This window comes from Mycena indigotica (genome assembly GCF_014461135.1).
Source record: "Mycena indigotica strain 171206Taipei chromosome Unknown Mind.scaff0008, whole genome shotgun sequence".
In the NCBI taxonomy this organism is placed as follows: domain Eukaryota; kingdom Fungi; phylum Basidiomycota; class Agaricomycetes; order Agaricales; family Mycenaceae; genus Mycena; species Mycena indigotica.
The window spans coordinates 1,015,696-1,033,163 of record NW_023503007.1 but is presented as its reverse complement, the minus strand read 5'-3'; the positions used below and the strand labels follow the sequence as shown (position 1 = coordinate 1,033,163).

General features: G+C 51.9%; 1 protein-coding gene across 1 annotated transcript; it reads left to right on the top strand.

Moving 5' to 3' along the window:
• Positions 1–7,856: 7,856 nt before the first annotated feature.
• On the top strand, positions 7,857–9,789 carry MIND_00915900 (uncharacterized protein; the record flags this gene model as incomplete). The annotated part of the gene is made up of 7 exons (XM_037365793.1): positions 7,857–8,133; positions 8,187–8,262; positions 8,320–8,388; positions 8,439–8,483; positions 8,538–8,602; positions 8,650–8,709; positions 8,762–9,789. Exons 1-7 carry the CDS (start codon positions 7,953–7,955, stop codon positions 9,787–9,789), a joined length of 1,524 nt encoding a protein of 507 aa, XP_037217205.1. The 5' UTR covers positions 7,857–7,952.
• Between the last annotated feature and the right edge of the window lie 7,679 nt (positions 9,790–17,468).

Genomic DNA, 17,468 nt, shown 5'->3' with positions numbered 1-17,468 from the left:
AAAGCTATTGCTGATATATTATACAACAAAACAGTCCAGGCTGTAAGGACAACCCTGGAGACTCTGACGAAAGCCTAGCAGGGGAGGATCCAAAGCGTGAATAGAAGCTACATGTAAGGGCAACCCCGGAGGCCCGAGATCAAGGTCCTAGCAGGGGAGGATCCAAAGCGTGAACATTGGTAAGCGAATACAAATGAAGCTGACCTAGCAGGGGAGGATCCAAAGAGAAGAAACTCTAAGGGTCTGCCTGCTAGGGAGCTGACTATATACTGCTTGTCCGTAGCTGCCACTGTCGGGCACAGAAGGCTTGGGCAGTGTCGCAGGCGAGGTCCCAGGGCGACTGTCGGGAGGGTGTTGATGGATCGGTGATTGTGCGGGCGAGATGGAGGGCCGGACCGGAGTCGGAACCGGAATCGGACCGGAGTCGGACGTGTCTCCGAGGGGCCGAAAGGGGGGGTTCCCCTGACAGAAACACTGATAATATTTTTTGCTTGATTTCTCAGATTTTTTGGCAATTTTTGAGTTTATCAAAACCAGTGATCTGGCCAAATTGAACAAAATAGTACAGGACTATGAATTAGCAAAAGTCATATTTTGCATTAAATATTGACTGTTGGAATTTTTTTACAGCTGAGAAGACTATTTTCTTGCTCAAAATGGTCTTAGTGATCTTTATTCAATGTTAAGTAGGCTTTTAAGGTGCAAGTATAATGTGAACCATTTGATTAAACTGATACTTATACAGCTCAGAGTCAAATAACACTGGCCAACATAATTAAAATAATAAAAATTCCAGACATCAGTCCAAATATGGTCAAAACTGGATATAAGCACAAAAATGAATCATAGTTAGACTTCTATTTGTATGGCCTTCAACTTCTGAGTACCAACTACACCTGCCCTGCATGTCACACAAAAGTTCAGACTTCCGACTTCCAACTTTGATCCCAACATTCGATTAAACAGCGATAAATGCCTTCATAGATAAGGCAATGCTCTCCTGACATTATAGCTATAGTCTATATTATAGTGGCAGTCCTTGCTAAAGTCTAACTTCAAGTTGAGTCTGAGCATCATGATGTCTGCATTGAATGTGCACCAAGGTACAGTAGAGTGCCATTATGATTCTTACTACTAGTGTACATAATATGGAACCGCGCGCGACGAAAAGCTCGCTTCGAATCTGAGTTTTGAGTACACTACATCTATGATGGATATCTACGAGAATGGTCGTCTAATCTATGTTGCAAATTCTTTCCGCCCAACTTCTGTACGCGCGAATAATCCACTCGTTGAACTAAAAGAACATCCGAAAGAGATTTCACCCGCGACAGCCCCACGAAAGTCAGACCAACGGCAAACTCCCGATCCCCCAGTCCGAGCCTGATTTTTCGGAGAGTCAAACCCTGCGACTTGTGAATTGTCACTGCCCAAGCCAGTGTCAGGGGAACCTGGGTCCTGGTGCAGTGTTTCCCGGCAATGTCGAATGTCGATTTGACGACAGGTACCGGCACAATCGGGATTCCTCCATCGGTATGCCAGAGAGTGGGGCCGGTGTAGTCTGGGCAGGAAACAAGCACGACCAAAGGAAGGTCTGCGGCGGATGTTGCATCTTCCGACCAAATAACGTCTTCAACTGTTCCCAAAGTGGCGTTGACGAGGCCTGCAAGTCGGAGATTAGATGGGTTCAATCAATTGAGAAATAACAAACGGACCGTGTTCTTGCCAAAGGTTTCGTGTTATCATGACTTTGGCACGGCGCGACACGATGAAGTGCCGATGAAGCCCGCCGGCAGTATCCGATTCAGCCTTCTCAGCCACAGAGCCTCCATCATGTCGGGCAGCGATGCGGGCACAAGGCTCGTTGAGCGCCTGAATCTCCTGCAAGTTCAAGGCTTTGACATCTTGTTTCCGAGAGTAGAGACCAATGGCGTCACCAAATTGAGCGAGGTCTTGAGGTATGAGTGCTGACTGTGCACGAGTTTGCAACAGCTTCCAGTCATCGAGGCTGACAGAACCGGTCGATGCATGTCGAAGCAGTTCCCGAAATCGCTGTTGTTCGGGCGAATCGCCCTCTTGTCGATGGACCACACGTAGCGTGAAGGATTGTGTGAATAGGCGATAGAGGCGGTAGCCCTCTCGGGTCGCAACAGCACTCTCGGAGTCGCCGCTAAGTGGCGGACAGTACATCGCGATATCTTTGACGGGGGGTAGCTGGGCAAAATCTCCAACGAGAGCGAGATTGAATCCGCCGAATGGGTCACCCACGTGTTCAGGACTGAGCTGACGAAGTCGGGAGTCCATCTTCGACAGAATTCGGAAGCCGAGCATCGACTTTTCGTCGACGATCACGAACCGGACACCGCGCCATTCTTCTTGGAGCGTTGCAAGACGGGAGCCGGAAAGAGGGAGGAACACAGAGTTTGTCGGAAGCCCGAGGGCGGAGTGGATAGTACGCCCACGGATGTTGAAGGCAGCCACACCCGATGGTGCAAGAACACGCACGGGGTCAGGCTGGTTGTGAAGAGAGGCCATCGCCCGGAGCTGTTGGCAAATCGCGTGAATGAGGTATGTTTTGCCACAACCCGCCGTCCCGTCGATGTTAAGGAGAAGTGGAGGCGCGTCGTCGCCGTCGAGAATCCTTTGGTAGGCGGAGACAAAGAGGTTGTAGATGGTACGCTGTTCATTGGCCAGCGTGGCGATATTGATTGGAGCAGGCTCTTCAGCAACAGCATCGGCTCCCGCTTCGCGCCGCTGCTCGTCAAGGTATTTGGCCATCCGGTCCACATGCTGCCAACGTTGCCGCGCAGCATGTATATCCCAGGCAGCGTCGATGGGTCGCGTTCCCAGATCATCATCACCGAAATGGGGAACATCCAAATTTGGATGGTCACGCGCGAAGAGCTGCCAATCCTCTTCCGTCATCTCCTCGACCTCGGGATCAATCTCTTCATCTTCCTCGTCATCTTTGGCCTGCCGACGGCTCTCCTCGTCCCCACGACCGCAACGTATCCTTTGGATGGACGTGTCCGCCAGTACGACACTCCGCATACAACTCCGCCCACGATCTTTCTTCGCCATCGCGAGTTTGAAGGGAGGCGACCGTTCGGAAGGGATGGTGGAGCATGACCTTGGTGCGGCAGTATTCGGCGTAGAGAGGGGACTCTGGGTCTGGGGAGAAGCGGGGAAAGGTGCGTACAACGACATCTGCGCTTTGCCGCCGAGGCCGCCACTCATTGCATCTCCAGGAGTATTTTCGGAAGAGTTCATGGAAGGAGAGGTCTTCGAGGCTCTCTGGACGTTGCATGTATCTATACCCGCGTCAATTCAAGCCTCCTCAACGAAAAACAGGCGTACCTCTGCAACCATGAATGGCTCGTAACTGTTCGACCCTCAGGTTCCTCCGCGGTATCCTCTACGCCAAGTTCCTCGTCTCCTCGGTCCTCTTCTCCCTCAAGCTGACGCAGGCCGCCATCTTTGTCAAGAAACAATGTTTGGAATGTCACCGAAGTTCGGACGAGGGGAATTCCGAGAAGCAGGTGCGCTGTTTCTTGAGCCGAATACGCACGCTCCCCGAGCATCTTATTCAAAAGCTTTTGGCAGGCCGACTGCGCCGTCCCGCTCCCACCGCCCATCTGCTTCACAACCCCGTCGAGCATCTCGGGGAAACCGGGTGCTTGGCGCTCGGCTTTCGTCGCGTATTTGGCGATGTAACTGTGTGTTGCATGAGCTCAAGTATTGCCTGCCTGCCCAAATACTCACTTTAGTGCAGCTTCCTTGCTCAGAACCGGCTTGATGTCGATGTTGGCGCGCCATGCAAGACTCATCGCCGGGTGGTAGTTGTTCAACAGCGGGTCATTGCGTCGCGGCTCAAAACACACCCGACCTTTACTATCTCGCCCAATTCCCGCCTCCCGGCACGTCTTCATCGGATAGTCGAACCTACAGACCACCTGGGCTTACTCTTGCCCGGGGACCTTGCGCTTCACCTGGCAGTAGCCCGGCATGCACTTGGTGTGCCGTTGGACCCAGTTCAGCAACTCGGCAAGCTCTTGCTTGTCGTTCTTCAGGCTGGCGCGATCGCGATTGCATGGGTGCTGTCCCACCAACGGCGAATTTTCGTCTTGTCGAGGAAATGGGTTTGTCGCGCTGATGATCTTGTCGTAGAAGTTCTTGAACGCCGACATCTTCATGCTCTGCTCCTCCGACAGCGGCTCGTTGCTCTTGAGTGCGTCCCAGTCGATACCATCGGTGTCGGGCGCATCCTTGAGCCACAGGAACCCGTGTACGTGTCCGCTCCCCCGCTCCTGCCACTCATAGCGGTACCAGAAGTGCTTGATTTGGAAGATCGCACCCATGACATGCTTCATGAACAGCTGGACGCGCTGGTCAAGATATGACGCGGCAAGATGCGGGTTGCGCTCCAAGGCCAGTCGGCGCTGACGACGTGCCGAGGCGGGATTATTTGCGGCTGGTGGTGGCTGAGGTTCTGGGTTGTTCGCGTTTGGGAGGGCGGCTTCGGCTTCGGCGTTGGTTTGCTCATGAGGCATGTGATGATGGAGGTCGGGCCACTGCAAATCTGCAGCGCTGAGAGTGACGAAGAGACTTGGGGATCCCTTTGCGTTGATCATATCAGTAAGTTCGTTCCGTCGTGCATGCCAGTATGCCCGCGTCCCCACGTAGCTTGGCGCCATATCGAATCATCTTCCGTGCGATGGTCTCGTCACCCTCTTGTAGAAGGGCCTGGAGCTCCTCGACCGACATACAGCCGGCATCGTGGTTCTGTTTGACAAATATCTTTGACTGACTGTGTGTTCGTTGGCGTTGCAGCGTGTTGAATGCAAACCACGGGAAACGGCGGTGCCGAGCGAATCGGCCGCCCTCAAAGCGCATCAAGTGGCAAAGATAATCGCCAAAATCGACTTTGCGGATGCGATTTTGGTAGTAGTCGCCGCTGCCATCCGGAAACAGGGTCGGGAACGCTTGGGTCATGTACCCCGGCGTCCACTCTGCAATTGGATCGGTGCCGACAGTCGGTGCGGCAATCTAATCTAATCATCAGCGAGGTTATCGATGCGTCAAGCCGCACTTACAACTATCTGCTGGTAAGCAGTGCCAGCAATTCGTCCCGCCTGACGACGTATCGCAGGAACCTCGCGTGTTGTCTGTCCGCCGAGATTTGGCACGCCACCCACGACAGTCGAGTCGTCTTCGTCCGTATCAGTCCCTGCCGCCTCCGTCGGGCCCGCTGGTCCAGAGCTTCCGTCTTGGGCCCCCTCCCGGCAGGTCGGAATTCGGCCGACGACGGATCCATGTTCCGGAAGCTGATTCAGTGATTCTTCATCAACTTGCAGATCGGCGTAATGCGGGTCGTGGGCAATCTTATACGCCAGAGCGCGTCGGACCTTCTCACGTCGAACAACAAAGTCAACGTGGTGCTCGAGATCAAGTCCTTCCCGACGAATAAGGACAATATCCACATCTTCCGGAAGCCGCGGTAATTTCGTTGCGATTTCTGAGATGTTCTGCGGTAGGTTGACGATGTGATCCTTGTAGGTGAGTTGCCGACCGGTTGTCCAGCGGACCTGCATCACAGTCTTGACGCGAGATATGAGCATTTCCTCCATGTCGGTGAGGTATTTGAGCTTGGACGGAACGGCGGTGGTAGGTGCTAAAGTATTCCTCAGATCGGGCTCGAGAGTTTGGCAGCGCAACTTACTCGGATTGGTGTTGTTCTCATCCGACCAAGGCCTCGTTTCGGCAGTCGACGAAAAGCAGCGGGTACAGCGGGACGGCGTCTTCATTTTGAGATGAAAACCCTCCTCTCGACATCCATCGCAGTGGTTGATCTGCAACTCGTCGAGCTTCTCGTTGAAGGCTTTCAACGCTTCTGTCTCTCGCGAACCCAAGGCAGCATCCTCGGGAAGATCAACATCCATGAAGTGCGCCCCATTTCCGAATATTTCATCAAACTCGTCCGGCGGTACGGTCTCGCGCCCCTCCGCATCATCGTCGCCCTGTGCCTCATCACCATCGAGTTCTGCCTGCCTGCGTGCTTCTTCCTCTGCCGCTGCCGCATTTTTCGCTCTTTTCTGCGCTCGGCATGCGTTGCATATCGCGAACAAATGTCCGTTCTCTGTACAATCTTCAACGGCAACATCATGGTAGCCAACAGCACAGAACTGCAGGCCTTTCGCTGTGGCAGCTGCCCGCCGGTGAGCGATCTTCGTCGTCGCAGACTCGCGACACCGATCACATCTCTTGAAAAGACCCCCGCCAGGTTTTTCAAAGTGTTTCCTCTTGCAGATAGGCCGCTTGCACCTCGGACTGGTGCATTTTTCGCGAGTTCGGCACCTTCGGCAGCGCAAGGGAGCGTTTTGTGTTGCAGCAAAAAGAGAGGTTCGCGGGAACCACTCGCCGCACAGTGTGCAATCCTCTCCCGGTGCCGGAGGCCGATTGGGGATGCGGATTCGGAGAGTCTCCATCCGGCGGACGCGTTGGCTTGCCTCCGCGTTGGCAGCCTCGATACCACACGGTATGCACATATTCCGCTTGTAATTGTAAGCCCGTGCAGTAATTGGCACGACCTTGAAGCAGCGAGGACACGGGCGGTTCCGAACAAGGTTTGTGCAGTCCATTAATTGCGGTGGCGGCGGTGGGGGCGGTTCCTCGTCCATGGGAGGCACACATCTCGAGTGAACGGCAGGCATGGTGGAAGCAAAAACAAAGTGTGAGTTGCCCTCAGGACAATGCACGCGTGGTGGCATGCCGACACGTGAGCGTGTTGAACGCGTCGAACGGTGGCACCCGCGGGCTGGTTTCAAACTCATTCAAAAGTGATTCTTTTGCTCTTAAATTTTTTTATAAATGTTATTTTGTATCTATCCACGCAAAATGCTCAGTTTTACGCCGAATGAACCAGAATTGTGTGAGTTTGAAGAGGTTTCTTCCCATCAAGATTTTTTGATGGGACTATTCCAAAACTTGTCTGGGTGCCTCACGTGCCTTACTGAATATGCTCGCTACGCTCGCAAACATGGTGGAATGATTGTACAACTCCTGTTTGTGGCCTTGAAACAGGCATTGTACAATCCTTGTAGAAGGCCCTCCCACAAGGACTACCCACAAGGGCATGGAAGGACCTAGAAGTTCCTACAAGGCCTTGGAAGGCCTTACAAGGCCCATTGGGCCTTGTAGAAGGCCTCAGAAGGCTTTGTCATTTTCCTGATGCATTCCCACACCCGCCACGTCATCCTCTTCTTCCATCACCACCATTCGTCTCCTCCCAGGACCCAACTTGAATCCTCCCTCCGTGCGACTTTCAATTAACGCGAAGCCAGCCTCGAGGGAGGGCTCCACTCTGGCATGGGCACCCGTACCAGCCTCATCTGGCCGGCGACCAAGGAAGCCATCGACATCGGCGAATAGCCCACGGCTCGACGCGGGTCTTCTGATTCGTGCCCACTTTGTCCTCCTCCGCCGTCCTCTCCCCTCACTGCTTCCGCTGCGTGTCCCCTGCCTGCCTGCTGCCGCCCCCACGCATGGGTCGCAACTTCTATTCCCAGCGCCAGCAGCTTGTTCTTATTCTTAGCCGCGCGCCTATGCCTGGCCGGCTGTGTTAATCATCGGGGGCGTCTTATCGCAGCGCCTTCCGTGCCCGTGCCCGGCCTTTCCCCACCGGGCAAGGCTGCCCCCCACCAGACGCCGTTCGCTGATGGCCGCTCTCCGCGCAGCCAATCAGCCTCCCGCATCGCCTTCAAACGCCCTTTTTGGGTGACCGGTGGAAGCTTCCGTCCGGGTCACTCGGGCTGGATCAGCATTGTGCCTGACATAGCGAGGCGATACCGAGGTCCTCTTTTCTCCCGCCCTTCATCTCCCTCCTTCTCCGTCGTCGATTGCGCCACCCCCACTCCCTTTCCCTCCCTCTTTCCCGAACGACCCAACACCCAGCGATGTATACCTCAGTCTTCACGATCTTTACGCTTGGCGCCTCAGCGCTTGCGACGGTTATCGACACCCGCGGTCTCCAATCGGAGGCGAAGTGCGACGCCTCGTTCGAGTGGGCAGACAACGCGGCTGGGAACACGCCGTGCTTGCTAACAGCGTATGTCTGGGGGGCATGCACTACTAACAGTGCGTTTTCCTTCTTCTTCAGTAGTTAATTAATCAGCCCTTCATTCGTTTAGACTGGGACGTCCCTGTCCTGACGCCGGGAAATCAGTATACAAATCCAAATGCGACGACAGCAACTCCCTGCAGCTGGTGCGTCTCCAACGCTGCATTTCCACAAGCATCGATTAGCATTCCTAATATTTCTAGTTCCTGGGCAGCATACAACCTCATAAGCGCCTGCACGGCGTGCCAGCTAAACGATGCTGGGATCCAGACGTGCGTTTCCAATCACACGATTTTGGCTATCTTATCGACCCACGCGATAGATGGGCCAGCTATTCCCAACTCTGTCAGGCCTTCGAATCAGACGTGTACGCGCGGTCTGGCTCCTGTCTATTCTTTGACCTGACAAGCGTCTCTGTTAGATACTTCCCGTCAAACATACCCCTGCGCGCGGACACGCTGATCCCGTTCTGGGCAGGCACGAACCGTAAGTCGTTGTTAGAAATTCCGCAGTGGTTCTGAGACAGATGGTAGCGACGGGATGGACAGATGGCAAGTTCAACGTGCAGCAGGCCCAGTTGGTCAGCAATCAACGTGCGTGTAGCTTCGCCATCTCAGGTGATATGTCGACTAAATATGGCCGCAGACAAGCCCGATTTAGATCCCTTCAAGCCGCCGCCTGGGCACAAGTCGAAGCCAATTGGGGCCATCGTTGGCGGCGTAGTCGGTGGCTGCGTCGTCGTTGCCCTCGCCGTTGTTCTCACCCTGCTCTACCGCCACAAACGGGGACAGAGCAGCGGTGCCACACAGGTGGCGGGCAGCCGTTCATCATACTTCTCGCGGCCGACGATCCACGGCCGCTCGATGTCAGACCTGTCGGGCAAATCGATTATTTCCTCGCCACACGGGCAGACGATGTCGATCTTGACGCGCTCCGGCCATGGCACTGGCTACCGCCCGGGGACGATCTACACTACCAACACCCAGGCCCATACTGGCAGTGTCCACTCGCTGTCGTACTTCAGCACCTCTGGACCGAGCTCCCCGCCCAGCCACACACAACAGCTGCAGTTCGCTGCTAGCCCCGAGGAACGCATTGAGCCATATCCGCTTGGGATGCCACATTCGGCACCAGGACCAAGTCATAAGGGCTCGCAATCGACGCTTCGCACGGCGTACAACAGCCAGGAGGCGGGCCCGTCTGGATCGGGGTCCGCGACAGTAACGCCGGGGACACCACCAGCCGGGATGACCAGTTTCATGGACAGCGTACCTGAAGGCGAAGAAGCCGACCACGCTCGTGCACGGCAAGCCCAGGAGGCGGAACTCGCCCGCCTCAACAGCGCATCACCGCCGGCCTACACACCCTACGCCTCGCCGTCTGCCTCGCCCGAGCCACAGCCCATTGACCCCGCTGTTGCCGCCGCGCGCTTCGGGCACAAGCGGCGCGCAATGCCTGGTGCAGCATCGATTGACTCTACCCGCTCGTTTGACTCGATGTCTACGTCGAGCTATGGGCATGACGGGAGCATCAGCGCGATTGACGAGGTTGTAGGTCGTATGGGGCTTGCAGTGCCGCCCACACCTGGGGGCGCGTCGACAGTCGTCACGGGCGAGAGCGCAGCGATGGGAATGGGGGAGCGCCGGCACAAGCCGAGCGTGAGCAACCCATGATTGTTTTTTGATCCCGCTTGCTCCCTCCTTGCATTCCCTTTACTCAAAATTATCCACTCTTGTTCCCGCTGTTTTCGCCTTTCAAGTTTTCCTTATTACGATCGCCTAGTCAGTCCACGATATCGATGTTGATTGTACCTGTACGAGGAATGTGTATCCTGGATTATGATAGTCCTGTAGACACTGGCATGCCTTGTCCTAGGGCGACTCCGCGCGGAGACGGTGCATTCCGGAATGACTCACAGCGGCAGATGAACTACTGTTAGTGCTATTAGCTGTGGATTTGTGGAAACGGCAAAAATCGTTTCCCTTGATTCCATATAATCAATTTTAATCCCTGTTCCTGGGAGGGTACACGAGAATGGTGGGAGTGGGACTCGCGCCAGTCCCACTCCCATCCAATCTGTGGGACCCGAACATCTCAGTGGGACTTGTGGATGATTGTGGTTGACATCAAATCAGCGATCAGACTTAGCCGGCGTCGCGCAGCGAGCCTCCGCGGCGAGCGGCAGCCCGCGGCAGCGTGGGGTCCGGGGCGAAGCCCTGGTCGGGGTCCGGGGTGGAAAACCCCGGCCGTCGCGACTCATCGAAAGCCTCGAACTCCTTCAAAAAAACCCGAGAAATTAAGGAAAAAATTGTTATACCTCCGCGCAACGGGCCACGCGGCGAGCGAAGCCCCCGGCAGGGTGGGTCCAGGGCAACGCCCTGGTCGGGGTCCGGGGTGGACAACCCCGGCCGCCGCGACCCGATCAAATGCACTGTTTTGAAACAATCACTCGAGTCCCACCACATCTCACTTTGATGGGCTGAGTCCCACCAAACTCGTCTAGCCGACGTCAAGCTGCACCGGGAGTGGGACTGGCACGAGTCCCACTCCCACCATTCTCGTATATACTCTGTTCCTGGGCAGTATCATATTCCTCAGGACTTGCAGACGGGACGGCGCATGACCCGACGCTGCCGAGGGAACTAGAGCTCCAACTAATTACTATCCATATACACTCCAAGGCTGTATTGTATTGGGATATGGATAGTATTGAGTTATAACCCAATATATTGAGTATATAGTAGATAATATATTGTTTTAGAATATTATTTTATATATTATAATCCTGATCATTATTGACTATCTAGCACAGTTCTGCCATATGCTGAGGACAATAACAACAGCTTAGATATAGATACCCAAGGCTTTGAATAGTCAAATATAATAGTAAAACAGTGAATAGTAAATACACAGATATCAGATTAAGAGGAAACTGGGTAATAAGATGAATGTCTTGCTTATAGTTGACTATAAAACACTTTTCTTGTTATAATTAGTATTTACAGTGCTTTGATTGTGATCACATTTCCTTATATGGAAATTTTAAAGTTTAACCCAGACTTATGATTGATATATGAGATATTATTGTAATTGGGCTATGCTCTAAATTTCTATTGACAGTAATGTAGCTGAAGATTTAAGATAACAATAAGATTGTTTAGATGGGTCAGTTTCTGAGTCAGTTTGAAGCTGTGGTTAAAGCAGCATCTGAACTTTACTCAGATATCAGTCCCAGAAAGCATAGTAACAAAGACTTAGAAAATACCTCATCTGAAAGAATTTGACCTTATAACACCTTGTCTGACCCACAGATACTGCCTATATAGACCTCGAAGAAAACTCAATAGTATACAGTATATACTAGTACTCTATACTACAAAATTTTTGTCACCCTGGATATATATATATATGGATTGTATTGTATTTGGTTGGAGTCTTACCTGCTACATGTATGACTGTCTTAGTCTAGTTGCAGTACATTTATTGTCTCAATACTTTTCATGTCACGGATAAGACCCGGCCTGTCCTCTCTGGCGCTGGTGTCGGGCCACCGCAGGCCCGTAGCACGCAGCACGTGACAATGGGGAACATGCGCCCCAGTAGGAGGAACACACACGTGGGAAGCACGTGACCAAGAACGATGCGTCAAGCTGTTGCCGAGCCCAACTCGACACCAGGGGACTGGGGAGGAGTGCTAGGAGGTTAGGAGTAGCGCCTGGCCCGCAAGGGATGTACGATTGTCCCCTCTGCGGCCAGGAACGGGAGCGGGGAGGAGCAGGGGAGGCCAGGGTGTCCGATCACCCCTTTGCAGGCGGCGTGATAGCGTACCATGTACTCTATCGCTTAGATCGTCTGAAGAACTACCTTACTCCGTGCGAGGAGACGCTATCGACTCATCGGGCCCGACACGACCCGATTCGACCCTTCAACCACCGACAGCGACAAGGGACCAAGTTAACAGGCCCTTTCGGTTTCGATCTACCCCGCCTGCCATACTTGCGGGCCCAACAATTCGTCTGTTCTGTTCCAGGCGCGCGTTCTTAGGAGAGGTTCTTGCACGGCCCGACCCAAAGTCTGACATTTCAAGCCTTTGCCATACAAAATATCAGATGATAATATCATATCTTGACCCATATATTGGGTTATAACTCAATAGCCAATATCCATATCCCAGTCTCAGATTCCTAATATAATACAGTAACTCACAATCTATGTGAGATATTGACTTTAAGTAAAGCTTTGCATTTGGATCCACATTAGCAACAAATCTAAAGGGGACATATGCTTAATGATTTCCAAGTGGTGTTCAATTGTAAATTAATGACGCGGAATCCCATACAGAACACAACCGAGAAAGCTCTCTCTCAGATCTAGAAGGGGCCGTCCCGGAACGCGTAAGCTGACTTTACAGCAATCTCCCCGCCCCGCTGTCGAGAGAACTTCTTCACATGTGTGTGTGCGCGAAGCCTGTCGGTGCCGGCTTCGCCCGTGGGGCGAATGACGCTGCAGCCGATCTCGACGCGGCGAAGGCGAGGCGCTCACCAGAATGATGGCATGACCCACATCCGAGAGTGCATACGCCAGATTGGGCTCGGCGTCGAACATGGCGGTGTGCCAGTCTGGCCCGACCGAGGCAATGGCGATGTGGAGCCAGGACTGGCTACCGAGGCACACATGAAGGGGGAGGACGGCGAGGCGGGGAAAGCGCGCAATGGGGTGCTGGAGGCGGGGCTTCAGCCCGCGGGCCGGCGCTCGGGGCTTTCTCGGTGTAGCACAACGTGGTGAGCTTCGGGAGGGCCGCCGCAAGCGCGGATAAGACGGCGTGCAGGGGACGACTGGCCAATGGGCCGTAGAGGTCGAGGGAAAGCACAGTCAGTGAGGAAGCGTACGTTGCTAGCGTGGAGAAAGGTATGAGGCCAGTTATCACAAAAAATTATTTGCTTGTGGGTTGTGGTTTATGACTTATAGTTGTGTTCACTTTCTGTGGTTGAGGCCATCTTTGTGCTTGTGGCATATATGGTTGAGGTTTTCATTTCCGTGGTTAAGGTTTTGATTTCTGTGGTTGAGGTTTCAGGGCTGTATTGTAAGTGTCTAGAAGCTAAAATTCAGATTTCCATCAGATTCAGATCAATTCATCAATGCTCTACAACAAGTTAATACTCTTTGCAAAACTCCAAAGTCTGGAAAGCTTTACTTACCAGGTGATTTATCTAGGGATCTTGCAGTTCAAATGTTTGAGGCTCTCTGAAGCTTGGTGAGACCAGGAGAATCTAGATATGTAGAAGGTAGTTGCCTTAAACTGCGATAGCAAGATTGATGGGATTGATCGCCATCATAGTATCAATTTGTATGTGATTTAAATGTGGGTAAGTGGTCTAATGTATGATACCTTAAGCTCAAACACAATGAACATAATCATAAATCTCATAGCACAACCACAAACCATCAATTGAGAAGCAAAAACCATGTAGACCACCCACCACAACCTGGTAAAAAACCACAACCATAAAGCTGTACCATCTTTAAAACCTCGATGGAAAGAGCACAGACTCAAATAACTAAATTTTTGTGAAAACTGCTCTTATAGTATGAAAGTGCGCAAATCAGGCTCCTTTCCATTGCTGGAGAGGATGACGTGGGTGAGACGCCAGGCTGTGGCGCTGGCGGGGAGAATGGCGGTCAGTCGCGCCACGAATACTGTGAGCGCTAAGAGAGCAGCAGCGGCGGGAGCGCCCGTCGGGGCCTTTGCGGGCACGAGCAGCGATGTTATGGCTGTTTGTCTTTTGAACACTGTTGGTGCGAGGTTCTTCCACGAAGCGAGGTGCAGCCCCGTGAGGCGTATAGGGCAGTCCTGACTTCCGAGAAAGTCGGACAGCGTCAAATGCTCATCTAAGGTGCCGTCATTATCACAATTGCCACTACTGGGAGTTGACTTACCAGACAGAGCATCTGTAACCTGCAGTCGCTGGAGGCTGGTACACAATGATAGTGCCCCCACCAGCGCTTTCAGCAAAGCTTCCTTGACCTCAGCGGGCTCTTGCATGACTTGCAAACCAAACACCAGCCACCTCAATTGCCTCCTGAGATCCGGTTTGCGCGCCACTGCGCTGCACCAGGCAAACCCCTGCTGAGCGGGGCCTCGTAGGTCGACATGCGCGTATAAGCCGCTCCTCTGTGATCGCTTGAAAGATGCTGGAGACACGTGCGAGGTTCTCTAGCAACGAACGCAAGGCGTGGTTGGCGATGACCGCCAGCAGCTCTGTCGGCAAGGTTACGGCCATGACACTCAAAAGCAAGGGCCCGAAGTAACGCTTGTCACTCGTTACAGTCCAGAAGCTGATTCACATCATCGGATCACACACATGACGTCGCTTATAAGGCCTGACCACTGCCCTTGGCTGTTTTCCCCAAATGAAACAACATACATGAGCATACATGCCGATGGCCTGGGGTTTATGGGCAGCACCTGCAGCAGCTTGTCAGACTGCGGGTCGGGCCGTGCAAGGACTTCTCCTAAGAGCGCCGTGCCCGGAACAGAACAGACGGATAGTCGGGCCCGCAAGTACGGCGGGCGGGGTAGATCGAAACTGAAAGGGCCCGTGAACTTGGTCCCTTGCCGTAGTCGGTGGTCGAAGGTTCGAATCGGGTCATGTCGGGCCCGATGAGTCGATAGCGTCTCCTCGCACGGAGTAAGGTAGTTCTTCAGACGATCTAAGCGATAGAGTACAGGGTACACTATCGCGCCTTATATACGCGGGCCCGCAAAGGGGGTGATCGGACACCCTGGCCTCTCCTCCTCCTCCTCGCTCCCGTTCCTGGCCGCAGAGGGGACGATCGTACATCCCTTGCGGGCCAGGTGCTACTCCTGACCTCCTAGCACTCCTCCCGAGTCCCCAGTCCCCTTGTGTCGAGTTGGGCTCGGCGACGGCTCGACGCGTCGTTCTCGGTCATGTGCTTCCCACGTGTGCGTTCCTCCTACTGGGGCGCATGTTCCCCGTCGTCACGTGCTGCGTGTTACGGGCCCGCAATGGCCCGACACCAGCGCCGGAGCGGACGGGCCGGGTCTTATCCGTGACACAGCTTATGCCCACATATGGGCATAGGATTGCATAGCAATGCTATGTGATTGCTAGGCAACAGTGGAGCAGTTGCGCTAAACATAGCCTTCACAGCCTTTTCACAGCCTTGCAACACAGGTTTCATAGTCTTGCATAGCTTTCACAGCCTTGTATAGCACGATTGTCTGGATACAAGCAGTGCTTTCCTGTGTTGTTGCTAGGATATCATTTATAACTATATTGCTACTGTACAGCCTTTTGGACTGGAAATTGGTATATATAGAGGCTTGTAGCCAGAGTAAAGAGAACAAATGAAGTGCAAACCAATTTGATCAGCTACTGGGACAGAAATCTGTTTGTCAGGACTGGCTAGACTTGCAACAGTGTTTCCTGTGTTGAATCACCCTGAACTTGCATGCTATTAAATCTAGGATTTTGAGTTGTGAGGAGTTTAGAGTAGAGTTTTAGAATTAAAGCTAAAGTTCTGTTTTAAGTTTTTCATAGCTTGAGTCATAGTCAGCGTCTTCATCGCCCCTGTTCCTGGTGATGAGCCTGTAAATGGAGCACATCTAGAAACTGATCAAACAGAGCAAATATTATGATTTGAATGCTCTAAATACTTGAGAACATTCCAAAGTTATAGCAGAATTATATGAGTCTGATAGGTCTAGAGACCTAGATGAACCCAGAAATGCTAAGAATACCAGCTCTGGACCGCTCTAGCAGCACAGCCAGAGAACTCCGGCCTAGACCTGAACCAGAACCATTGGTTATGGGAATAGAACATTCCAATATAGAAGATTGATTGTCCAGAATATTCTAGAATGCACAGCCACAATGACTCGAACTGAGTCATACTGACTCCAACTGAGTCATAGTGCTTCTTTTGTCACATCATTGGTTTAATTGTCACATTACATAATTAATTTCTGAGTAGTATATAAGGAGCTCAATTGTAGTAGATGAAAGGAACGAATCCCACCCCACTTATTACCATATTTGGCAAGTAAACAAGGCAGCTAGGTCACAAGTGTGACAACCAGGTAGCCAGGTAGCAAGGTAGTAGTCAAGTTAGGTTAAGTGCAAGGACAAGGAAGCAAGGGATCTTGTTTATAGTAAGAAACAAGTGGCTAGGAAGCAAGTTTGTTTACATATTTGAGTTAGTATCTTGTGTCAAGAACAGATACATATTCTTGTTCATTTTGTGAAGCACTTTAGAGGTTGAGCTTAATTGTTCCTTCTTCTGTGTTTCATAACAACAGTACAAAGTGATCTGTAGAAAGTTCTCAATAAGCAGATTCTATTGCTATATTTGGATATTCTGAGTCAGTTAGTTGTTTCCTGCAACTCGAACCCCCGAACACACACACATACACAAACAAATAGTGGATTAGTAGATTAATAGGGTTGAGGTCTTGATTGAACTCCTCTATTAGTTCACTTTCCCCGTGTATTACTGGCCACAAAACTTCAGATAAAATAGCAACACAAACATAAATATTCCATATATCTTGTCTAATCTTTATGGCCTAGTATACATTAACAAGGAGGAAACATAATCATTCGAGCTCCACTAGCCTTTTCAATCCAATACCAATATCAAAATAAACTTCCTGTTGACTATATTACCAAATCAGGAAGCATAAAATTTTATTGAGTAGTAAGAAAATATAATTTGAACTTTGGAGACATACAATGTGATTTCCATTTTCCAACATAGTGTCAAAATGTTTCTAAAGCTCAGAAAAACTTGAATTACAACTTGTTAATATTGATTTCAGTCTGCAAGAAGTGGAGACCATTTGAACTATTTATTTGTATTTGATTTCTGTTTGCTCAAGTTCACAAATAAAATGGTTTTGTAAATATTTACAAATGGAAAAGGTTGGAGCTTTAATTAGAGGCGGGTAGTACTAATGTACTCTCCGCCTCTAATTAGAGGTGGTATGTGTGCACATTAGGTGCTTGTGTAAAGGCAATGTAGTAGGGATGCTCATTCTTTGTGTTTTCCCTCTGCTATATATAAATACTCGATCGTTCACATGCATCACCAAATCACCGCGCAACGATCATCACGCGGCTTATAAAGCACCGCCCGAGGCACTGCCTCCGTCCCTTCTTCTTCCTCTTTTCCTTCTCCCCCGTCGCCAACATGAACGTATGCGCCCCTGCCTCGCGCGCCACACGTCTTCTGACGCGCTTGTACTAGACACGCTACACGGACACGGAGCCGCTCGCGACGCCGACGATGGAGGTCTCCCTTGGCGGCGCGCGCAACTTCAAGGGCCTCCCCG